The 25,895-nt window shown below is 37.2% G+C and overlaps 1 protein-coding gene and 1 long non-coding RNA gene across 3 annotated transcripts; one reads left to right on the plus strand and one right to left on the minus strand.

The window, feature by feature from the left end:
• Positions 1-2,110: 2,110 nt before the first annotated feature.
• BBS5 (Bardet-Biedl syndrome 5) lies at positions 2,111-21,434 on the minus strand. The gene is made up of 12 exons (XM_060152699.1): positions 21,250-21,434; positions 18,954-19,036; positions 17,577-17,642; positions 16,842-16,891; positions 16,583-16,710; positions 13,831-13,966; positions 12,822-12,917; positions 9,665-9,727; positions 8,042-8,176; positions 4,009-4,092; positions 3,016-3,039; positions 2,111-2,863 (listed from the first exon to the last, which is right to left on the minus strand). Exons 1-12 carry the CDS (start codon positions 21,306-21,308, stop codon positions 2,762-2,764), a joined length of 1,026 nt encoding a protein of 341 aa, XP_060008682.1. The 5' UTR covers positions 21,309-21,434; the 3' UTR covers positions 2,111-2,761.
• LOC132522320 (uncharacterized) lies at positions 21,315-25,275 on the plus strand. Of its 2 annotated transcripts, XR_009541157.1 has the most exons (4): positions 21,315-22,065; positions 22,876-23,115; positions 24,196-24,385; positions 24,984-25,275. It is a non-coding gene; the product is annotated as an uncharacterized LOC132522320 (long non-coding RNA). The 2 variants fall into 2 exon arrangements; XR_009541156.1 differs by having other exon boundaries at positions 24,196-25,275.
• Positions 25,276-25,895: the final 620 nt, after the last annotated feature.

A 25,895-nucleotide genomic window follows, 5' to 3' on the forward strand; every position in this document is an offset into this window, starting at 1 on the left:
AAGGCTACCGCAAGAAAATGTTTATTAAACTAACAGAAAACTGAATCATAAAAATGAGTCAGTCCGCTAAAAATGGTCTAGTGGCAAGCTACTTGGCTATCTGAATTAATGATGCAAAGTTCAAGAATATGAGCTGAGTTCATTTGGATACTCATAAGCAAGATCTCCTTTCCAATATTCCATAACTGCTACAAATTTTTATTTTCTACTCAAAACAGTGGGATATATAAACTTCTTTTAGAAGTAGGAAACAAAGACTTCTACTTAGGTACTATAATTATAGATTTTTTTTGGAAAAAAAACCTTTAAAATAATAATATCCCCCCATCATGATTGAAAATAAATGCAGAGAAACTGCTATTTTCTAAGACATTCCAAATTATCGGTATTTTTAAGTGGAAAAACTATAATTAGTATTGAATTAAATTATGAAATTATTTAATTTGTTCACACCCTGCCTTGCTCTACAAAGGATTTGATGTGGCAAACATTAAGACAAGAAAAAAAAAAAAAGGTTAAAAGTCGGCCCTAGGGAAAGAAAAAATCTACACACATACAGTATGATCACTAAAGATATTCTGTGGTTTTGTGTTGATCTTTCATTAAATAAAAATTTAAAAAATAGAACAGATGGGGCTTCCCTGGTGGCGCAGTGGTTGAGCGTGTGCCTGCCGATGCAGAGGACATGGGTTCGTGCCCCGGTCTGGGAAGATCCCACATGCCGCGAAGCGGCTGGGCCCGTGAGCCATGGCCGCTGAGCCTGAGTGTCCGGAGCCTGTGCTCCGCAACGGGAGAGGCCACAACAGTGAGAGGCCCACGTACCGCAAAAAAAAAAAAAAAAAAAAAAGAACAGATGTATTGTAACCCCATGAGAACAATGTAATCAATAGAAATAGCAAAATCAGGATGAAGTGCTACATTCCTGGTATAATTTGAAAAACAGGCTTTATACACACAAAAAAAGTATATGACTAGAATCATAATTTAAGTTGTTGATTATAATAGAACACACCATATTAATTATGGGATGCAGAAAGCATGACTTGAAAAAAAATTGATCCTCTGTTTACATACAAGTAGCATCATATACTTCTTCATGAAATATTTTATTACAAAATTATATTCTCACGTTTTTAAAAACTCAGTGGGGCTGTAAAAATCCTGTAATTTCAAAGGTTGGTATTCTTAAACATGCTCAAAAGAACATAAGCTCCATAAAGACAGGGATTTGGGGGAGGTTTGTTTTGCTCAATGCTATAGCCACAGGGCCTCATGGGTGCTCCATAACTGTTTGTTCAGTGAATCAATGAATGCCCCCAGATCAGGGAATTATGTATTTTTAAACTTCAAGGGTCTCCATCCATCAGTAAAAGTTTTTTCCCTTATTTTACATCACGGTGAAGTCAATGGTACTGTCAGCTGCTAAAACAACAGCTGAGAGAAGAGCTCATTGACTCTTTCCATTTATAGAGGCCACTAAAGGTTTTAACACACTAGAAAAAACCAACAGCTGCTCCCTTGTTTAAACAATAAATGACTCATTTCTCTTTACACGTAACACCTAACATCTGAAAAGATTAATGAGTCAGATGCAAACACAGTGTTTTGACGTTTTGAGATTATTCCTTACTAATTGGCAATTTTATAGTCTGTTTTGCTTGAAAAACTATTGAAACAATATTCCTAGCTGCATTTTTTTGACCTGTACACATTTTTCAAGCAATATTTTCCCCCTAATATAGGTTATTATAACCCCATCCCTTAAAAATGTAAAAATCCTTTCCTATTTAAATGAAGAAACCAATTTATAGCTTTTGTTCATTGATCTTTATTAAACTCAGGTTAGCCCTTGGTTGTACTATGTGTCTATGGTTGTACATACAGTTGCATCTTATTTTAAATGATTTTACACACTCACTTTTTTCACTCTAGAAAAAGAGGGTTAATGTTTTGACAAAAGTTCCTTACAAAGTTTCTTTATACTGAAGCAGTGGCAAAAAACACTTATGCAAGAGAGGTCACCAAATCTAACCTGACCAAGAAATCAGAAAATAATATCATATTTTTGAAAACTTCAAAGAAGTTTCAATGAATGCAAACAAAGAGCAAGTCAACAAATAAACTATTTATTTACAAACTATTTAAAACTATTTCCTTACAAAATAAATGTATTCTTGCCAAAACGATATTGAAATTATTTCCAAAATAGTGCCCAAAACTTTACATAGGGGTTGATATCCTCCAAAGTTAGCTAAAATTTTTAGTTTTTACATAAATGGTTACCTAAAAATGACAAGCTTAAGGTTTCTAATTTATATGAGAGTTGGCTTACCTTTGGAGCTATGTGATAAATATATTTAAACCAGATTTTTATAATTAAAAAAGCAGCATTTTGATTACTCCATAAGAAGAGTCTTATGCTTTTAGATAACACTTTCAAAACATTTAATGGTGCTGCATAAATTCTTTATTAAACTCAACATGATACAGTCTTTTAATATCCACAGACTAATAATTTACAAGTATTAGTTACAAAATAAACATATTTACAACAAACCAGATACATTTTGATTACAATTTCAAATATAATTTTTAGAAGACTGGCAATAAAATCTTCGACAAATGAGTTTTTCCTTAATCATTAAAAAAACTCCTGAAAAGCTTTTTCTGTAAATGTAAAAACTATGCCATGCCTTATAGCAGGCGACTAGTATCTTTAATCTTGAGATATCTTTAAATAGAAACCCAGCTCAACTCAAGATCAACTCATTACTTCCCAAAGTCCCTGTAGGGTGAATCCATCCTTCAGTTTCTCTATTGCAAGCCCCAGTTCTTCTGAAAACACAGGTTCACGATCTTGTTGCTTTTTGGGAGATAAGAGGATGAGATGGGAATAGAGAATGTGGGCAAGGAAGAGGAAAAAAAAACAAAAAATAGGTTTCACATAAGTTTGTGAATACTAAATACTGGAATATAGAAAATTTTTTTCATATACTATAGGTAAAATATCCTTACCTTATTGCCATCAGCAAAATAAGCCTATAAGACAAGGAAAATTATATTTCACATACTTGATATATAATAGGTTAACAGGCCAAGGAACAGGTAATTAATTTACAGAACAATTCTGTAACTAACTGTATTTTATATTCTGTTACTGTGTGTCTAATGGTTTTCTCACCTATCTTTACAATGCTGGTAGCAGAATTCACTTCCTCTGTCAATCATTTATGTCTTCAAGAGTTACGCTTTAAGCGCTAAAAATGTGCTTTGTAATTGGTGTATAATTAGCATTGTTAACTTGAAAGGAGATACAAAGAATGACTAAGCAGCTATAAAATTTCACCCCTACTTTTGGTTTAGAAGAAGATGCTGGCAAAACAAAACAAAGCAATCAGTGCTTCAATGTGTCAGCAAATGCATACACTGAGGCAGTAGTAGTTTATTATTAACTATCTTATACTTATTTCACACTTTGCTTAAAAACTTTCATTCCCAGAGAGATAGTCTAGTCAAATTCATAGACCACAGTACATAGAAAGTATTATTATTATTTTGGCTATTAATTAAATAGTACAAATTTGGAAACAAGAAAGTTTACTGTTCAAATAGAAATCCATTTTAAGATAATATACCTATAAACTGAAAGGAGGGAGGTCCATCTCATAAAGGTTACTTATGGAAAGTATAGACTTTAAATTAATTAAATTAACTATATTTAATATATTCTGTTATCTTAAAGTGTGAAAAAACTTTTCACACATCTGAAATCCTCTGAATAAGTATGTTCTCAAACTATTTCCCAGTTTGGTAATTTAAAAGTATTTTCACACACACAAAAAAATCCCTAACCTGAAAAACAAACTACTCTCCAACTCATGTTTAAGACATTCTAAAAAGTCTCAAGTTCTATGCTATTTTACACACTTAAAGCATTATTTAATTAAACATGACTCAGATTAAAAAAAAATCACAAGAAATTTAGTAGCTCTTCTTTGTGATGCTCACCACAAAAGCATCTGTGTGATCATCAGAGTCTATTTCTACATCATCTTGAATTTGTTCAACTGTCAGAGCTTCAAGGGACTGTGGCTGAAAATCAGTAGATGTTAAAAAAAGAAAAAAGAAAAAGAAAATCAGTTAAATCAGATGTTAAAATGTATCAGAGACTATTAATCAAATAAATAATTTTTGTAAAATGTGCTGTGAGAATTGTAAATACCTGTAAAAGGATATCACAGTTACCAACCACTCAAGTCTTACAAAAATCACTGCATAATTTATATTCTATTAAAACTAACATGAATAATAAAACGAGTCAGTTAAACCCAAGCTTTTAAATCTGAAGTCAATATCATCAAAAGATTTAAAATGACAAATTTACACAAACTTAATATGATACTTAGAAATATCCATCAAGAAAAACACTCTCATTGGATTTTATCTGATTTTCTGATAGTTAAAAACTATCTGTTAGTTTAAGTTTAAAAAAACTAACTTTTGTATAATAGCAAGTTTTAAATTTTCCTCAAAATAGTCATTAAATAGAATTCGTGAAAAAAGAAATTTGTGAAAAAGAAGAACTAAGATTTGTGTGGAATACTCTAAAGGTGAAGCAGAATAAATATAGTGCTGGTATCTATTAATTCATTTTTCAAATATTTGAATATCTTTAGTGTATGAGGTACCATGCTGGTACTACCAAAGGTTTAAAGTCTCTGCCCTTACCACAAAAGGTGTATAATCTAGTGGGAATGGAGTGAAGGACAAAACACAATTATAAATAACTAAATATCAGGTTGAACTATATGAAATTGCCATTTTAGTAAAAAGTGGTCAAATATTAATAATATCATATAGTTCAACCTACAAAAAATAGCTGTAACAAATGCAATATCTATTATAATAGAAGAGTTTGGAGACAGCACAACTTCTGGCTTGTGCATGCCAGAAACTTTCATGAAGAAAAAGCTGGCACGTGATCTAGGGCTTTTAGGATTAGGATGATTTTCATAGGTGGGATTAGGGGAAAGGGTATTCCTGACAGAGGGGATCAGTATCAGCAAAGGTGAGAAACCACAGGATATAGCCGAAGAAGATGAATAATCCAATATGGTCAAAATATGAGAGTCCCACAAGACAGAAGGAGCTACACAGAATATTGTACTGAATAATGCCAAGGAGTATCATTCACACTGGAGTCTACGTGAACAATGTTCTCTGGGCAGTGCACAGCCTACAGAACCAGACACTGTGGCTGTGCAGATAAGGTGGGAAAGGTAGACTGAAGTTTACTGAAATTTTTTAATACCAGCTCAGAGAATGTGGACTACTTATAGGTAATTGGTGGGGTAAAGCTGATGGTAGAAGTGTACTGCTGACAAGAGGTGACCTGATGCCCTAGTCCGAGGACAGCTGGTGTTTCAACCATGTTCAGAGCTGTGTGACTGCGTACAAGTAAATTAACCTATCTAAGCCTCAGTCTCCTTAACTGTGAGATAGGGCTAATAATAATGATGATGATACACTTTATAGTGTTTTCAGGAGGATTAAACGAGATGAGGCATATAAAGTTCTTAGAGCAGTGAACAGCAAAGAGTAGGCATTCAACATAGCCATTCAACAACTATGAATATTCACTAAGAGCCTACTATGTGCTAGTTTTGATTGCTGGAGATATAATGATTAAAGAAAATAGACAAAAATCCCTGACTTCATGGAGATTATTTATAGTGAAGGAGACTGATTAGTGTTACCAAAAATAAAGCAAGCAAGTGAGCAAACAAGCAGAACAAGGGATAAAAAAGTGACGGGGGTTGGTGTTTTAGATGGATAGTCCAAAGACCTCCCTGAAGAAGTGGCTTTGGAGTAAGGACTTATATGTGGTGACAAAACAGGCTACTATGGCTGGTTATTATTATGTACTGAGGGCCAAAGAAGGGGAAAAGAAGAGAAATGAAAGGTAGAGCTGTCTCTACCTTTGGGTAGGAGAACTAACATATTGTCTCCAATGTGCCAGCCACTTTACAGACATGATCAATAACTTTGTAAGAGAGATTACCTTCATTTTATAATGTGAAAACTGAAGCTCAAATTTGCCTAGGATCACAAATAAATGGTGAAATTGGGATTGAAGTCAGGTTTGTCAGGTTCCAAGGACCATGCTTGTTTTACAACATTATTCTACAAGCAAAAGTAGCAAAGGAAACTGCAGTTTGAATGGAAAGAAAGGTATAGGAAAAGGGGAGAGACTGGTACAACTGACTGAATGTGTAAAGTAAGATAATGGGAAAAATAAAATAGGAAAACCCCGGAGTTTTGAGCACATCTGACTTTGACAATGTTAAAAATAAATAAGTAGTGAATAAATAAATAGATAAATCAGCAAGATACTGCTTTTGAGAAAAATGACAAGATTTTAGGTATGCCAAGTTTGAGATACTCAACCATGTCCTAGTGTAACTTACTGACTTGGAAAATTATTAATTAAATTACTAAGATAAACTTTTTTTTTTTTTTGCGGTACACGGGCCTCTCACTGTTGTGGCCTCTCCTGTTGCGGAGCACAGGCTCTGGACGCGCAGGCTCAGCGGCCATGGCTCACAGGCCCAGCCGCTCCGCGGCATGTGGGATCTTCCCAGACCGGGGCATGAGCCCATGTCCCCTGCATCGGCAGGCGGACTCTCAACCACTGCGCCACCAGGGAAGACCCTAAGATAAACTTTTAAATGAGAAATTCAATTCATGTTATTTGGAATGCTCATCTATGTGAAAATATTCAAGAAATATTTGGAACCCTGGTAAGCTTACAGAGTATGCCAAGATCAGAAAGATTTGGGAGTCACCTACAGAAGTACAACTTGAAGAAACTGGAGGAGGAGGTGATATTACTGAGGAATATACAGAGAAGGTAGAGTGAAAGGGAGAATGCTGAAAGAAGTGCAGGTTGGGAAGAAAGCAGAAAATGATGGTTAAGGAGATGAAATAGAGTGTATGTACAATATGGCGTCAACAATCCAGAGACAAGTTTCAACTGGAAGGGGAAAGGGATATATATGGAATTTGACAGAGAGACAAACAAATTAAGTATATGGAGCACAACGAGGCTGAAGTCAGAGGGTATGAATTTGTACTTAGCTGTCCAGTCCTACTTCTTGATCTTCCTGGTCACCTGCTGTAGTCCAAGAGCAGGAAGAGGGACAGATAATATACGATATGGCTCAACATGCTGAGTATTGGCAGGGACACTGATGAAAGAGTGGGTGGCAGGGACACCAGCAATAGAGCGTACGGTGAGGGCCCCAGGACAAGAACAGACAGCAAGGGAAGGTGTGACAGAGCGCCTCTGGCAAGGGTACCACTGTCAGAGCAGACGGCGAGGAGTCTCTAATGAAGTGGCTGGTGAGGACAACAGTGAAACACCAGATGACAAGGGGCCCAGCTGCAGAGGCTGAAGAGTAAACCCAAAAGACAGCTGATGTACCTGGAGAGTGGGACTGGTGCAGAAACCAGAAGTCGTGAGGAAGGCAAAGAGCAGACATGTGGGCATGATATTCAAAATTTTTCACAACTGACATGGAAGAGGATCTGATGAATAGGAACAGACATAGGCCATATTAATGGAGCAGCCTCCTGGAGTTGCTATATTGTGGGTCATTGGGGAAAGAGAATGGTGTCTGTGAGGCCTATAAGGTTTAACCAAATGCTAATGGCTGGCTGAAGCAAAATAAAAATAAAGCTGAAATAAAATAAAAATAAAGAGTGGGAGATTCAAGTCTCTACATCAGAAGAGCCTTGCATATGGGGACATCTTGGATAGGCTGCTACCTAGACGGGCAGGAATGAATGGTGAAGCAGCCAGGGAGAAAACAGGTGGTAGGCACAAATTAGCATTGGCCATACTCACTGAGCAGAGCCTGTATATTCATCATTTTAAACATAGTTTAAAATTAAATTGTATACAATGTGTGTATATCTGAATTTTATAGACTGTGTAAAGGCAATTGAGCAAACTCTGTATATCACACACTGAACAAATTACCTTTTCTTCCATCTCATAATCCACTCCAAATATAGGACTGGTAGAATAGACTTTGTGAAGTGAATTAATTTCCTTAACTGATTCTTGTAGTTTTTCCACAGGATCTATTTTAAAGCCAAGAACATATCCTCCGCTCTGTAAGAGAAAATAATGAAAAAAATGAAAAGCCTGAGGAACAGTATTTACAGTATATGATAAACTATAGCTCTAACTGTCCTTACTTCAGAGCGCAATATGTAGGCTGATTTTTTTTTTTTTTTTTTTTTTTTTTTTTGCGGTATGCGGGCCTCTCACTGTTGTGGCCTCTCCCGTTGCGGAGCATAGGCTCCGGACGCGCAGGCTCAGCGGCCATGGCTCACGGGCCCAGCCTCTCCGCGGCATGTGGGATCCTTCCAGATCGGGGCACGAACCCATGTCCCCTGCATCGGCAGGTGGACTCTCAACCACTGCGCCACCAGGGAAGCCCTGTAGGCTGATTTTTTAAAATTAAATTTTTTATTATGAAAACTTCCAGCATATACAAAAATAGAAGAGTACAATAAATGTCCATGTAGCCATCATCCAGCTTCAACAAGTAACAACATATGGCCGGCTCTGTTCCATATGTAACCTCCCCATCCCCTAAATCTCCTCCCCTCACCCACTCAGGATTATTTTGAAATATATCCAGATATCACATAATTTCATCTGTAAGAATCAAAGCTAATATTTCAAGATTAAAAAAAATACGCCATAGATTGTGAAGGCCAAGGGAACTGAGTTTTTCCTGAGCTAGACCTTGAAAAGGAATAGACTATATGTTAAAATAAAAAAGGGAATGGCATACCTGAGGCTATCTCCTTGAAGAATTAGGAAAGAAACGTGCCCATGACAGTTTGTTGGAGAAGAAGTGTTAAAAAATTAAGTACCCATATGGTGATGGTTGAGAGCATACACTTTTGTGTTAAAATCCTGGTTTTACAACACTACATATGATGTATGGTTTACATCATACAACTAGCTGTATGATGCTGGGGAAAGGAGTGAGTAGACATTCATATTTAAATTTAGAATTTAGAAGAGAAAAATCTCTTTTTAAAAAAAATTTATTAAAACAAATAAATGCAAAAACCAGGCATAACGGGGCATAGCAGTCTATAATTAGATACAGTATAATCTGAGTTTGATGGTAGAAAATCTCAAATAGGGTGTGTTTATCTGAATAGACCTGTGTTGCTCAAAGACAGTCTTGTGAATCAGTCAGACCTGGAATCAAAACCTAGCCCTATCACTTACTGTTATTAGACCATGGGCAAGGTTCCTAACTTCTCCAAGTCTCAGTTTCCTTGAATATAAAATGGGGAAAAAATAGTAACTGTATCATAGGGTTGTGTAAAGATTGAAATGATGTCATGACTGTAATCATAATTAATATGTCTGCCCAAAAGAGAAATATAAGCAGGATTCTTCCCATGGGGACAATTACTATATGACTTCAAACTCAAACTCTTCATATAATCTCATGTTACAGCTAATACTCTTCTTGGATATAAACTGGTTACTATAAAAATAAAACTAAAAATATAGACTGGCACATAGTTTTTTAAATCTATTAAAGATTAATAAAAATATAAAGTATCTTACCTGCTGAGAGCTTTCTATGACAAGAGCTAAACCAAATTTTGAATCTCTAATCTTTATTGACCGCTAGATATAAAACAAACAAACAAAAAGCATGTTTTTATTATCTGATAGTAGTGACATTTTAGCACGTTTTTCAACTTTTACACAGTAACTACTTTTCATAGTCCGAAGAACAGAACTCTTCCTCTTTCCTTTTTCCTTACACTCCTATAGAGATCAATTAAATGAAAATTTTCATACTGGAAATAGGTGGCAAATTTGTAAGGCAACACAAAGATGACATCTCTGAAATATGTACAAAATTCTGACTTAAATGTTCCCTGCTTCAGGGAGTCCACAACTTTTCTGAATATTTTAAACCAAAGGCCAGCAATCCTTTAGTTATGGAGAGCCAGTGTCTTTTGTGGCTCCTAAGGCTGGGTTAGTTTTTAAAAGTCCCATGTGCCTATATACAATGCAATATTACTCAGCTGTAAAAAGAAACGAAATTGAGTTATTTGTAGTGAGGTGGATGGACCTAGAATCTGTCATACAGAGTGAAGTAAGTCAGAAAGAGAAAAACAAATACCATATGCTAACACATATAAATGGAATCTAAAAAAAAAAAAAGGTTCTGAAGAACCTAAGGGCAGGACAGGAATAAAGACGCAGACGTAGAGAATGGACTTGAGGACACGGGAAGGGGGAAGGGTAAGCTGGGACGAAGTGAGAGAGTGGCATGGACATATATACACTACCAAATGTAAAATAGATAGCTAGTGGGAAGCAGCCGCATAGCACAGGGAGATCAGCTCAGGGAGATCAGCTAGGTGCTTTGTGATCACCTAGAGGGGTGGGATAGGGAGGGTGGGAGGGAGACGCAAGAGGGAGGGGATATAGGGATATATGTGTACGTATAGCTGATTCACTTTGTTATACAGCAGAAACTAACACAACAATGTAAAGCAATTATACTCCAATAAAGATGTTAAAAAAATGTTGCATGTGCCTTCTGTTTCTTACACAATAAATGACTAAATTCTGAAAGAACCTCCACTGCATTTATTGAAAAAAAAAAGTATGGGCATTCATCACTGGGCATCAAAGAAGGCTAGGATAGGTCAAATATAATTAACTCAACTGGTAAGTGTGATATGAGGGTGAAGCGTGGCTAGTGGATGAGCAGTGATACCAGTGGCCTGGGAGAAGGGTAGAGGGGCAGAAGCATAATGACATGCAGGACCTGTAGAAAGTGAAACAGAACGTACTTGCTGGCAGGGTTAGAGAGAACCATGGAGGATCTAACATTATAACCAGCAGACCAAAAGTCCAAGAAGGATAATAATCTGTGGTAGGTGACTGTGTATCATACTTCCAGACAGATGGGCATTGGAAGTTGAGAAAAAGAGAGAAAGAGAGACACAGACAGACAGACAGCCTAAATGGTAATTGTTATGAAAACCTGGGCTTCCATCTAGACTACTTCACACCCTGCCAGGAGTACACACAGTCCTGGTTAAGAACCATAGAACACTGGCATCCTGCTTATGAATAGGTAATCTAACCAGGTAACTGTGGATGACACAGGCTGGTAAGATAGAAACTGGCAAGAAGATACATATATAAATATACATCTATAGGAAGGGAGTCAGGACAATGGCTGAGGCCCAGAGCTGAAGTTAGAACATGACTGCCCCAATGACAGGTTGTGATGATATCAGATTGCAAGTTGTTTGGGCCAGGCTGAATTCATTCCAGAATCCGTATTTGGCAACGGTATTCTTAAATAACGGAAAGTATCCTACTTGGAGAACAGAAATCACAAAGTTGTTTACTACTCAGTAATTATTCAGCATAATAGACGTTGATATGTAAATGCAATATAAAACAGCAACGAACAATACAAACATCAACTTATCAAATACCTATGTAGACTCTGTCACATATTTCCAGCTATGCTTATAAATTCTCGTTATTTCTTTAGATGGCCAGAAATAATTTTTTTCCTATCAGATCCTATGATTTTCTGCTTAATGTGTTGCTTTTCTCCACCAGACTGAAAGCTCCTTAAAGGCAGAAACTGCGTACTGGTTCATGAGTTTCATCACTGAGCATAGAGTAGGTGCTCAGTATTTGGCAAATGAATGATCAAATATTTTAAAGTAACTCAGGAATCAAACAATTTAGCAAAAGATAGACTTGGGAATATTTTGCAAAGAATCATCTTTCCCATAGGTTAAGAGGTCTCTTTAAAAAATGACATTTTCCGGATATCACATACATTGTATCTAATACTCAATAAATATTTATTAATGAAACTATTTAGTCTTAAGACTACTTATATTCTGTAATAAGGGTGATTATCATAGGATAGCCTCACAGGATCCTCATTAACTATTTTTATGTTCCATCTAATTTGCACTAGGGTCAAATAAGTAGGGTTTTTTTTAATATATAAGATGAAATTCTTCAGATTATTGGAGTTTACTACTTGTTTCACTGAATCACATACTTACCATGAAAGCAGCAGCAGAGTAAAAAGAACCATCTTCATCTACCCCCCAACAAACTGGTCTCAGGTGTAATTAGTTCTTATTCTAAATTTTAACAGCTTTAATTTAAGCTAAAACCATCATGACTAAAAACCATCTTGATTCCTTGCACTGAACTTGCAATATGAATCCAGCTTACAGTACATGCTGTATCCGAATACAATAAAAACTGTTCATTCACAGAATTAATGAATTCGCTCTGGCTTTAAAAGGGTTTGAGCAGAAAGTAGCAAGACAGCCGTAAAGTGTGTGGGTCAGTGAGCTGAAGCCATGCCAAAGAACCACTATATACTTGCCTCCTGGAAAGGTTATGGAAAACTTTAGTAGCTAAAAGCCCTTTGAATAAAATCTAAGAAAAATCACCTTAATCTGTATGATAACTATTAAACTTTTTAGACTCCAGTATATTTCTCTCTTAATAGCAAGTTGATAATGGTGCCGTTTCCCTTGAATGGAAGTACAATTGGGTCTTTTCTGATTATCAACATTTAAAAAGTATGCTCTCAGCTAAACTGTTGCCACTAGGGAGAGAGAAAAACTCATCTAATCCCAAAAGTCCTATTAACTGTTGAACAGAAATTATTTATTCTACATTAAAATAAGGTCATCAAAATGCATGCACTTACAATTTGCAGATATGGTATACTGACATTAAAACTGTCATTCATATTTGCATGCCACACGATTCTCACATTGGTAATAAAAAAAGTTCCTAAATTTCCCTGTAAAAGAGAGTGATGAGAGAGGCATCAACAATCATGTCTGAATACTTACTCTTTATTTTCTAAACACGAGAATAATTCTGATTCTCACAGCAGCATAAAATACCAGAATTGAGTATTATGAGTAGTTATTCAGATGGGGAGCTGTCTATATCCTATAGAATATTTATCATAGTTTAAAACTAGAACTTTTCAAGTGTGCAAAGTTTATTTACAATTTAAGCTTATGATTCCATGTTTAGCAAGAGCTCTTCAATCAAATGCTACAGATTTGCTACACTGGTTATCAGTCGAATCTAGGTTGTAACACCCACAAAGGCTGGAAACTATTCTTAGTAAGAGACAAATTATTCTCTAGAAATTGATTTGTTTCTTATTCCAACTATTAGTTGCTTATATGTTTCCTCTGGTCATAATTTCAAGAGGAAATGAAAAGTTACAATCATGGATGTAGGAGTCACCAAATGAGTTATATGTTTAATTCCATAAAGACTGGATTAAAAGGCTTCCATGACTGTCCATCCTATAACTCTCCTCAATCAGCCTAAGTTATCATGATGTGGAGGGTAGTGTGGTATGGGGGAAGAGCATGGCTGTGGGACAGAATAGATGTGGAGGTCACTTAGTTCTTTAGGGCCTGAGTTTTTCATCTGTAAGTGGATAGAGACTGGACTAGATGACCTTTAAGGCCCATTCCAGCTCTAAGTCTACACATAACAAATGTTGATAAAAAGAGCATTAAAACCATAAAAATATGAAAATCAGAATATTATATATATCAAGAGCTATGTTAATTAAGAGCTATAATGCTTATTTTAACAGTTAAATAAATATATAAACCCAATCATAAATGGAAAAATGATTACCAAAGAAAGCACTGCCCCAAAAGATTCATTAGTTCTTTGCATGGTACCTGATCACTGGATAAATTCCATACTCCATTGATTTTATCATATACATGTTCTCGTGGTAGTAATCTTAGTTGCTTATTTTGAATTAGCGCACTTCTCAATTTAAAATCACGATACATTTTAGAAGTTTCATATGCTCTATAAAAAAGAACAAAAGACTAATCCAAACTGAAAATGTGATTTTCTTAGATTATGTTTACTTATCTACAAAAATACACAGTTATATACTCAAATAGTTACTAAGGTACATTAAAAATTTTTTCTTCTCAATAAGTTTTGGTGATTATAGTCTTTTGTACTGTATTTGTCATTTCAGTGTAGTATTTACACATTTTATCTCAGTACCTATATTTAAGATGTCTAATTTTTTTAAAATTTATTTTATTTAATCTATTTTTGGCTGTGTTGGGTCTTTGTTGCTGCACGCGGACTTTATCTAGTTGAGGTGAGCGGGGGCTACTCTTCGTTGCGGTGCACGTGCTTCTCATTGCAGTGGCTCCTCTTGTTGCAGAGCACAGGCTCTAGGCACGTGGGCTTCAGTAGTTATGGCATGTGGCTCAGTAGTTGTGGCTCACGGGCCCTAGAGAGCAGGCTCAGTAGTTGTAGCACATGGGCTTAGTTGCTCCGTGGCACATGGGATCTTCCCAGACCAGGGATCAAACCTGTGTCCCCTGCACTGGCAGGCAGATTCTTAACCACTGCACCACCAGGAAAATCCCTAGATGTCCAATTTTTAAGTCAATATATATATAGTATGGCACAAATGAGAAGAAGCAGATTTTTTTCTTTAAGCTGAAGAACAATGCTTGCAAAAACAGACATGGAAATTAATTTTTCTATCAAAAAGCTTCCCTTCATTTCTCTGTTTTAGTTAAAGGTACCATTATTCTTTTGATATAAGACTGCAATTACTTTTCTCACTGAAACCTGAAAACATTATGGTCACATCTACCTTTATACAGAAAATTAGAATTAATCTGTACCAACTCCAAAAGGTACCCTAGGACAGCTGTATGTATTTGTGTGTGTGTATGTATGTAATAAAATCGCTATAACTTTGTTTTCTTTCCATGTCTCCCTATTGATAAATAATAAACTTAGAAGAAAATTCTGATTAAATTTTGGTTAATTCTAATTTTAACTCCGCAAAAATACAGGCTAATTTACCCTTTTAATAAAACTAAAGGGTTTTCTTTGCCTGAATAACTTTCAAAATCATTTATATAAATTATAATATGTATTGTTAAATTTCTGATTTTTACATTAATTAATCTTCTAGTATGTAAATTATGAAAGAGCAGGATTCGAGCATTTGATTATAAATCTTAATTTCCTTTAGGGTGGTAATAATCAATATTTAACCAGTGGAAAAAATGGAAACTATTCATGTTATAAATTGTTTTGGAGGGAACAAATAACATTTTTATACTATTAAAGAAAAGTAGCTTCCCTGTTCCCTTCATACTCCATTTCATATTACTTCTCTAAGTAAACTGAAATAAAAAGATAAGAATTAGGTATATGCCTAAGAGAGCTTAAAAAAATACGTTTTCTCACAAAAACTTGTACACAAATGCTCACAGCAGCATTATTCCTAACAGCTAAGAAGTGGAAACAACCCAAATGTCTATCAGCTGATGAGCGGATAAACAAAATATGTATCTATACAATGGAATCTTATTCAGCTATAAAAAGGAATGATGTACTGATATATGCTACAACATGTAGCATGCTTGAAAACATTACATAAGTGAAAGAACTCAGACATAAAATGCCACTATATTGTATGATTTCATTTATATGAAATGCTCAGAATAGGCAAATCCAGAGACAGAAAGTAAATCAGTGGTTGCCAGGGGACCATGGGGATGAGGGAATGGGAAGTGACTACTATGGGGGTTTCTTTTTTGGAGTGATGGAAATATTCTGGAATTGAGTAGTGGTGAATATATAACACTACCAAACTGTAAACTTAAAAATGGTAAATTTTATCTTATGTGAGTTTTATCTCCAAGAAAAGCAAACAATTATATAGATTAAAAAATCATCAACATAATTAAAAAATAACAACTAGGAAAGAAATAAATTTGCAACATACATGACAGATAGGAGTAAAATTAAGAAATTTACAACAGAAAACTATACATAGCCAACAAATATGAAAACTTTCAACATCACTAGTAATAAAAGAAATTCATATTAAAACAATGGTATATATACATACTATATATATCTGTGTGTATAAGTTTTTGTATGTGTGGTTTTCTTTTTTTTGGCCTGTCATCTTAGCCAAACTTTAAAAAAAATCATAGTACTTAGGGCTGGTTAAAAAAAAAAAAAAGAGCTGGGGTAGTAAAAAGAGAATAATTAAGAAAACAAAAAATCAAACAACCACAAAACAACAAAAAATTTCTCTTTAGAGAAATTACCCAATCATGCCTTCTACTGTTAGAAAAATAACCTTAATTCCTTAATTGAATTATTCAACTTGGTTATCTACACTGAATGAATTCTCTATTTCATTTTTAACTACCTTGGTAGCTAATTTAACAGACTCTTCAGCAGTTTTATGTGTTTTATAAATACCTTCAAAGTGTTTATTAAATGGTAATGCTACATGTTCTATGTATCTTCAGGATGTTTGCAATAGAGCTTGGAGGAAGACAGCACCACATGTCGAAATTTTACCCTCTAAACTTTTATGTCATAGAATTACCTTAAAAATATTTAATAATCTATAAAGTATTACCATACCTGTGTACTGCAATCACAGAAGTAAAAAGTCTAGGACTTCCAGGAACCAAATTTGTAAATATAAACTCAAAACGAGTACTGTTACATTTTGTTAGTATATAAAGAGCTTCAGTTTGGCCTCGTAATTTCTGTAAAGACAAATTTATTTAAAGCTTCAGATTTTAAGAGCAATTTCTCATTTATAGTAAAAACAAACATCAACCTCAAATATCTACTGTTTCTTCAGTATATATATTTCAATAAGATTTTTCAGACTTACAGAATTAGCAGTCCTTGTTGTAATATTCAATATGCAGTTGTAACCAATAGCTAAAATTTAAAAGCAAAGAATTTAAAGAACATGATACAAGAAATTGAGGGAAAAAACTATATATACAGAACTTTTAAGTTTAAAAAATTAAATATATATAAAAATACAATTAATATTTTTTATGAAATATCTACAAATTTAAGTTAAATAATTAAAAGGACTAGAAAGATAATTCTGCCTCTTTTGAACAAAAGTATTCTCAACATGGGGAAAAAGGAGGTTTGCTTCTCTAAAACCTATACAGTATTATTTACTAAAAATCTTAGCACCACAACATCAAAAGAAAAAGTCTAGCTGGAAAATCTATGATACCTTTAAAAAAACAAATGAAACAAAATTTAACACAATGAAAGATTGTACTTTTATTAGAATTTAATCTCCCTTCTTTGGTATTACTTGAAACAGGTTATAGCAAGTTTCAAAGTAAAGTAAAAAACGAAACCAAAAATCATTCAGTGTAAAAGCACTAATCCTGTATATGTCCAAGAGACAAAATGGACAGACTCAAAAAAACATTCCTTTTGCATTATGAGGCAGTCTGTGGTTAGTCTAGGATTTCTTAAGTTTTTATCAATTAAAGTTTTTCACATATTTCATAGTATAGCTTCTTTTGGTGTCAAAAGCCACTGTGCAAGTTTACTTGACAAATTATTTTTTTTCTTTCATGCTAACAAAGATACTTACAAAGATTGACTCTGAGTAATGCCAAAGAGCGCCAGATAATTCTTAAATTTGTTACTAAGAGTCTACCTAAAAGCAAACAAACAGAAAAATAAATTACCTTAAATAAGGACCCATTTTTGCAGTATAGAATGAGATGGACATGAAACTTCTGGCCCAGTACCAACAGCAACACCCACAGATGTTTTTCATACAGTTATTAATTGAAAATACTTATTGCGCATATCCATTCTAGGTAAGGTATACAATGTGTGATTCAGAATCTCAGAGAAACAAAATCTGATAGTTACTGAAAAAATACAGGTATTCACTGCCAACACCTTGGTTTGACTCAACTGACAGAGGAGAAAACTTTGTACTGTTTTTTTTTTTTTTCTCAGTAGAAGCTGTTTTGGGTGTCCCAGTAGGTTATATGCGTCCAATTGAGTATGAGTACTGGACAGTATAATTATTAAGCCATTCAGTGAAATCGCACTTCTCAAAGAACTCTCATATATATATGAATCCCTGCCTTTGAGCAGTCTCTTAGCAGTTCTCATTTAAATGAGCCATATACTCATACACCCAGTTTTTTTGCTGTGAGCAAACTTTTTCCTCATATGAAGTTACGGCTAGGCTGAAGTCTGTTTAAGGCTTATGCTTTTCATTCTTAGCCTCAAACTGATGTTCTTACACTGAAATATGTACCAAGTTAGATAAACTTCATTTCTCAAAGTATGTCCTATGAAATAGTAGTCCCTATAGATGCTCCAAGAAAAAAAAAAAGTCAAGCAAATCTGTGCATGGTAAACTATGTATCTTAGAAGTTTGTAATACAATTAGCATATGAGGATAGTTTTGAAATATCTTGAACTAATATCTTGAACTAAGTTAACTCTCTTAACTTTAACACATTTCTTAAGCAAATTATAACAATGGAATTCTTTTGATGAGTAATCTATAGCCATGTCATACTCCTTCCTCCCTGAAAAAACCCCTAGAATATCTAAAATCAGAGAAACTAAGCCTGTGTGAATGCTGGAGTGAGATGGGATAGGAGGTCCTAAAAACAAAGGAAGGCGGTCTCAAGAGAAACTGTGGAACATTACATGGTATGTTTGACAAATAGTAAGTCACCCAGCATGGCTAGAGTGTAAAGTTCCCACAAGATCACAGAGGACTAGACCTGCATCTATCAGTCAGGGTCAAAGAGAAAAGAGATGGCTCACTTAAATTAGGATAACTGGGTTTTATTTACAGAAGGACTTACAATGGTATGGGGTGGGGCATCAGGAACCATAATTGACATATAATGCTGTTTCATATCTTATTCTCCAGCTAATATAACTTAACATTTGTAACTTAAACCAGAAATACAAAATACATTAGAAATATACTCACCTTTATCCCCGTTATTTCCTTTGGTGTCTTCAATTGAATCTAAACAATCAATAAGGACTTCTCCAGGTCTTGTTTTCATTTGTCTAAAATAAATATAAAGGCTTTAATTTTTAGCTACAACTATACCCGCTTACCAACTAGTGAGGGAGAGAAAAGGCATATGCATATAAAACAGACAAAAGTATAAATAATACAGTACCAAATGCTCAGGCATTTGAAAATAAGGTTTTCAAGAACTTAAAGAACCTGGAGATCAAGTGGGGCCTGGAGTGACCAGGGACATGGAGAGAAGTCAGAACTAAAGGAGAGGTAGAATTTGGAGAAATAAAAGAGAGGAGAATCTATGATTAAGGACCAGAAATAAGAAATGATAAGAGAATGTAGGAAGACTGGCCTGGCTGGGGAAGAAGGTACATGTTGAGAGGTAGTGAAAAATATAGTAGGATAGGTAAGAAGGAACCAGATTATGGATAACCTAGAATGTCAGTCAGATAGATATGGGTTTTATCCTGTGGACAGTGGAGAAGTCCCAGAGGTTTCTGAGTAAAGCAAAGGAGTCATGCAGTTATGGAAGGAACAGATTAAAGCAAAGCAACATTTGGACTTGGTACACAATCAGATAAAGGAGACAAAAGGAAATAAAGAATGAAGAATAGGTTGCTGACTGATAGAATGCAATCTAGAGTGCCAAAAGAAAAGAAAAGAAAAACCTAGCAGAATATGTGGTACAGCCTTCTAACACATTCTCAATAAAGCCAACTCAATTACCTACTGGAAATACAGACATGATCATACACTTCACTGTTGAAAAGCCATATTACCCCACTACCTAGATGATGAAGTCCAAAATCCTCAACTGAATATTTCACAATCTAGCTAATCTACCTTTCTATTTGCACCTCCTTTCTCTACCTGCCAGACCCTGCTTCTAGCCAATGAGATTTATACCTCTAAGACTCTGCATCTAATTTTTTTCTTTTCTTTTCTTCCTTTTCTTTTTTCTGGAATACTCTCCTCCTGTATACCCTAGCAAGGCCCTGACCATTCATCAGGGCTCAATTCAAATATTACTTTTTCTTTGAGGCCTTCCCTAGGAAGAATGAACTTTTCTGTTTCTATGGTCCTCCAGCTTTTTGTTCATTTTTTCCATGACGGTATTTACCACATTTTTTATAGTTAGTTGTCTACATCTATCTCCTGCAGTAGAATGGGGGTGGGGTGGGGGAAGGGTGTCATTTCCTATTATTTTTGTATCTTTAGCTATCAGCACAGTCACCAGTACGTAGTAAGCATCTGATAAATGTTTAATAAACCGAAAATGTTCATGAAATGAATCTTTGCTTAAGAACCCTCCAAGAATAGCAGGAAAAGTCAAAGAATGTGTGCAATATGTAACCGTTGCTTATAACTTTATAAATTCCCTTCCCTCACAACGCCTTAAAGGATCCAAGACCATGTCAGTATTATATATCTAGCCACAGCTAAGCCTGGAAAATTAATATTTCATTTTTTCCACCTAAGAAAGTTCTATTCATAATAAAGAATCATGCGAATTGGCTAAGAAGCTCCAAACCATCAACCCAAGAACCTTAGCTTTACTGTTTTCCAACGCTTACTATCCCAATGGGCACTTTTTTCCTGGACTGCCGGCAGGAGGTTTCTAACTATTCTCGTTAAAACATGAAAATTTCCAAAAACAGGGCTTCTGTTTGAGAGGCTCCAAAAGAGGATTCCTTCTTCCTGTTGGTGATTTAGATGAATAACTAGAAACGAAGCTTACCACGGAAATAAAGTCTGCATGGTTAGGGATTTTGGAATGCTTACTCTCACTTCCCTCGGAGACTCAAGCTTTAGAACGGTGAAGTCATTTTTCTAAGGGCCCACAATGTGTGTCCTTATTCTAGACCTAGTTTCCGAACCTTCGTTTCCAGAGTCCCTGCTCCACGTTCCTTCCACCATACGAAACTGGCACCATAAGCTCACTGGGGTGTACTGGACGCCCAAGCCCAAGGCGGTCCCTGCAGTGTTTGGGCTCAGCTTCCGACAGGTCCCCCGGGTCAAGCCGCGACCGGGGATCGTAAGGGACCGAAACTGCGTACAATCTAGACGCGCTCCGGCTGTGGCGCCTGGGGAGGGCCGCTGGGCCCCGGACAGTCTGGGGTCTCCTGGGGTGAGGACAGCAGACGCCAACCTCCTCCCACCCTCGCGAGGGCCTTAGGCTCCGCCTCCGGGTCGGGAAATCGCGCCGCGGCGCCCTCTACAGGCTCCCGGCCACTGGGGAATCTTGGCGACTCACTGTGAGGACACGTCGAAGCGGACATCCCGGTCCTCCCAAAGCGCATCCAGCACCGACATGGTGACCGCGGCGGGGGAGGCCTAACGGCGTCTTGCCTGCTCCAAGACAACGGACCGCCTCTGGCACGACGTCTACGGCGGGCGCCGAGACCCAAACTTCCTCGAGATAGTGTGCGCGCTTTCCCGGCCCTGTGGTGTAGTTAAGCGGATTTGAGGCTCCAGGCAGGTTTCCGTGCCTCAGAGAAGCAGAACTGGCCCCGGCGCAGGAGCGGGTGCTTGACTTCTGAGTGACCTTCCGCACTTCCAGACTCGCCTCCTTAAGCCGTTCCTCCCCGCCCACCCGCTTCCGTTCCTCTCCATACACTGTCGGGAAATTTAGCCTTAGGGACTCCCCAGGCGGTTCACTGGTTAGGACTCCGCGCTTCCACTACTGGTGACCTTGGTTCCATCCCTGGTGGGCCAACTAAGATCCCGCAAGCCGCGTGGTGCGGTCTGAAAAAAAGAAAGAGAGAAATGTAGACTTAAAACTCGAAATTCCTCGTCTGGCTCTGACTCCTCCGGCCCAGCCCACCTCATGCCGTCCTCGCGCCTTCTGCTTGCTCTCCAACCAGGCAGGGCTCAGCGCCTTTGGAGGGCGCCCCCTTTCTCTGTCTGGAACTCTCGTTCTCCAGATCTCTACCTGGCCCGTCCTTTGTCACTTCAGCCTCAGCTCAAAAGTGAACTAAAGCGGTCCTTAACCTTTCTTCTCTCGCTCTGCTGTGAGTACCTTGAGGACAGAGTTCCCTTTGAACCCACGCGAGCACAGAGTAGGCATTCGGTAAGTACTTTTCGAATGTATCAAAGTGCCGTCCTTCCCTCAGTTCATGACAGTTCTCTAAATCAATGGTTCCGAGTGTGGTCCGGGGACTCCAGGAGGTCCTCAAGATCCTTGCAGGGCGCCCACAAGGTCCAAATGTATTTTTAATAACACTATTTGTCTTTTTAATTCTCAGTCTCCCTTTGAGTGTACAGAGGAGTTTTTTAGAAGCCACATGATGTGAAATTGAATGTGAAAGAGATATGAGAAAACAGCTGTCTTAATATCAAGCTGGATGTTAAAAAAGATTTGCAAAAATGTAGAACAATGTTACTCTTCTTACAATTTTTTGAAAATATAATTAAAAAATGTAATATATGTTAATATATAATGAGGTTATTTTTACTTTTAAATGAACTAAGTGAATTTTTAAACATCTCAATAAATATCAGTAGCTATAACCCATATAAACAAAAGCTCTTTCAGATCCTCAATGATATTTTTAAGGGTATAAAGGGGTCCTGGGATCAAAAGTTTGATCACTTTAAATTATCTGGCACCCTGGTGTGTCAGGCTTTGTTCCAAATACTGGGTATATTCATATGAAAGGCATGAGGAATTTTTCTCAGGTTGACGAAGGTAATAGAGACAAAGGAACGTGTGGTGGACACAGACTAAAGTGGCCCCCATTGAGTCATGCCCTTGTATGATCCTATCCCCTTGGATGTGAGCAGAACCTGTGACTTTCATCCAGCTAATAAAATATAGCAAAGATGATGGGATGTAAAAGTGACGGGATATCCTTCCCATGTTTATACTATGTTAAATAAGGCTGGATCTCAGCTGACTGGAGCAAGAGAGACTCTCCTGCTTGTCTTGAAGAAGCCACCTGCTATGATACCACCTTTAGGGCCAGCGGTCTCACGTCCTATAGGTGCAAGGAGCTGAAATCTGCCAACAACCTGAATGAGCTTGGAAGCAGATCTTTCCCCAGTAAAACTTCTGATGAGGCCTTAGCCCCAGGAAGTATCTGGATTGCAGCCTGGTTGTGACCCTAAGCAGAAAACCGAGGTAAGTCATGCTTGGACTTCTGATCTACAGAAACAGGGAGATAATAAATGTCTGTAGTTTTAAGCTGCAGTCATTTGTTATATGCTGCAATAGAAAACTAAGACAGAGATTGGTATCAGGAGTGGTGTGTTACTCTAACGAATAGCAGAGGCTATTACACCCAGCAAAATTCTGCTGGTGGGAAGCAGGCTGATATAATTACTCACCTGTTGGGAATTCCCTTGTGGTCCAGTGGTTAGGACTTGGCGTTTTCACTGCCAGGGCCTGAGTTTGATCCCTGGTTGGGGAAGTAAAGATCCTGCAAGCTGCAAGGTGTGGCCAAAAAAAAAAAAAAAAAAAAATTACTCACCTGTAAACATGTGCTACATTTCATGAAAAAGCAAGGATGACTCAGAGGATCTGAGCACCACAGAAGATTATTCCCAGATCTTAAACCTTAAGCAGTAAAAATCCAACATTTGCGCAGATGGATGTCAGAATTGTTATATGGCAGTGGCTCATTTGTACCTTCCATTTCCCCCCTGTTGAACTGGAATGTCTCTAACTGTTCTCCTATGCCAGTCCCACCATTGTATGATGGGAGTGTTGGGAGCACTGATCTCTTTGGTTTCACAGGTCACTAAGGGGAATTGTGCTTTGAGGAACTGCACTTAGTGAATTATAGCCAGGAGCCTCATTTGCTCAGATGTAAATGATTTAGATGATGAGATCTTGGATTTTGAGCTGATGCTGTAATGTGATGAGAGGGGAATCTGGGGACGGAGTACACAGTTTTGTTTTGTTTTTTTCCTTTGAGAGAGGCATGAATTGTTCAGGGCTATAGGCAGAATTCCAGGTGGCCTCTAAGATTCCCACCCATGGTGTACATATCTTATGTAATCCCCTCCCCTTGATTGTGGAAGAATCTATGTATAGGATATGAGTCTTGTGGTTAGATTATGTTGTATGGCAAAGATGAAAGAGTTTTGCAGATGCAATTAATGCCCTTTGAATTAGTCAAAAGGGAGACTATCCTTGGTGGGCCTGAACTTATCAGGTGAGCCCTTAAAAGAGATTTTCTTGCTGACTTTGATGAAATAGTGTCCAAGTTATGAGAGAGCCACATGTCTAGGAACTGAGGGCAGCCTTTAAGAGTTGAGAGCCAGCAAGAAAACGATAACTCCAGTCATCCAACCACAAGGAACCAATTCTGCTAAGGAACCTGAATGAGCCTGGAAGGGGACCCCAAACCTCAGATGAGATCACATCCCTGCAGACACCTTGATTCCAGGTAAGCAAAGAACTCAGCCCAGACTCCTGACCCACAGAAAACACTGTGAGACAATAAGTTTGTATTGTTTTAAACATCTGAGATGGTGATAATTTATTACAGCAACATTAAATTAATGCCCTGACATCACAGTAGGACCTTTGAAACAAAGACTGAAATGACTATTTTTCAGTGCTTTTAACTGGGCCTTCATATACTTTGTTTCCCAGACTTTTTTTTCTCCTGCATTTGTAAGTAAAGTTTTGTGTGTGTGTATGTGTTTTTACTTTTTAAATCAATTTTATTGAGGTATGATTTACATATAATAAAATATACCCATTTTAGATGAATTTTGACAAGTATATGCATCCATGTAACCACTTCCATAATGAAGCTACAGAACATTTCCGTCACCCCAAAAAGTTTTTTCATGCCCCTTTGCAGTCAACTTCAGGTTCCAGAAACCATTTGTTTGCTTTCTGTCACTGCAGATTATTTTTCATTATTTTTGTTGTGGTACAATATATGTATATATATAACATAAAAAGTACCATATTGTAAATTGATTTTGTGTGTTCTAGGATTTTATATAAATGGTGTAATAAATTATATACTATAGGGCTTCCCTGGTGGCGCAGTGGTTAAGAATCCGCCTGCCAGTGCAGGGGGCACAGGTTCGAGCCCTGGTCCCGGAAGATCCCACATGCCGCGGAGCAACTAAGCCCGTGCACCACAACTACTGAGCCTGCGCTCTAGAGCCCTCAAGCCACAACTATTGAAGCCTGCGTGCCTAGAGCCTGTGGTCTGCAACAGGAGAAACCACCGCAATGAGAAGCCTGCACACCGCAATGAAGAGTAGCCCCCGCTCACTGCAACTAGAGAAAGCCCACACACAGCAACGAAGACCCAATGCAGCCAAAAATAAGTAAATAAAATAAATTTATTAAACAAATTTTATATACTCTTCTGTATCTGACTTCTTTCATTTTGCAGAATGTTTTGAGGTTCGTCCATATTGATACATGTATCAGTAATTTGTTCCTTTTTACTGCTGTCTTATTTTGCATTCTATGGTTATACTGCAGTTTGTTTCACATGTTGGACATTTGGGTCATTTCCAGTTATCATTAATAAAGTTGCCAATAGCAATCATGCATAAGTCTTTTTGTGGATATAGATTTTAATTTCTTTTGAGTAAATTCCTAGGAGTGGAATTACTGGGTCGTATGGTAGGTGTATTTTTTTTTTTTTTGGCGGTACGCGGGCCTCTCACTGCTGTGGCCTCTCCCGTTGTGGAGCACAGGCTCCGGACACGCAGGCTCAGCGGCCATGGCCCACGGGCCCAGCCGCTCCGCAACACGTGGGATCCTCCCGGACCGGGGCACGAACCTGCGTCCCCTGCATCGGCAGGTGGATTCTCAACCACTGCACCACCAGGGAAGCCCTGTAGGTGTATTTTTAACTGCCATCTGTTTTCCATAACAGTTGTACCATTTTACATTCCCACCAACAATGTATCTCCATTATTTGT

The sequence above is a fragment of the Lagenorhynchus albirostris genome, chromosome 6 (assembly GCF_949774975.1).
Source record: "Lagenorhynchus albirostris chromosome 6, mLagAlb1.1, whole genome shotgun sequence".
NCBI classification, from domain to species: Eukaryota; Metazoa; Chordata; class Mammalia; order Artiodactyla; family Delphinidae; genus Lagenorhynchus; species Lagenorhynchus albirostris.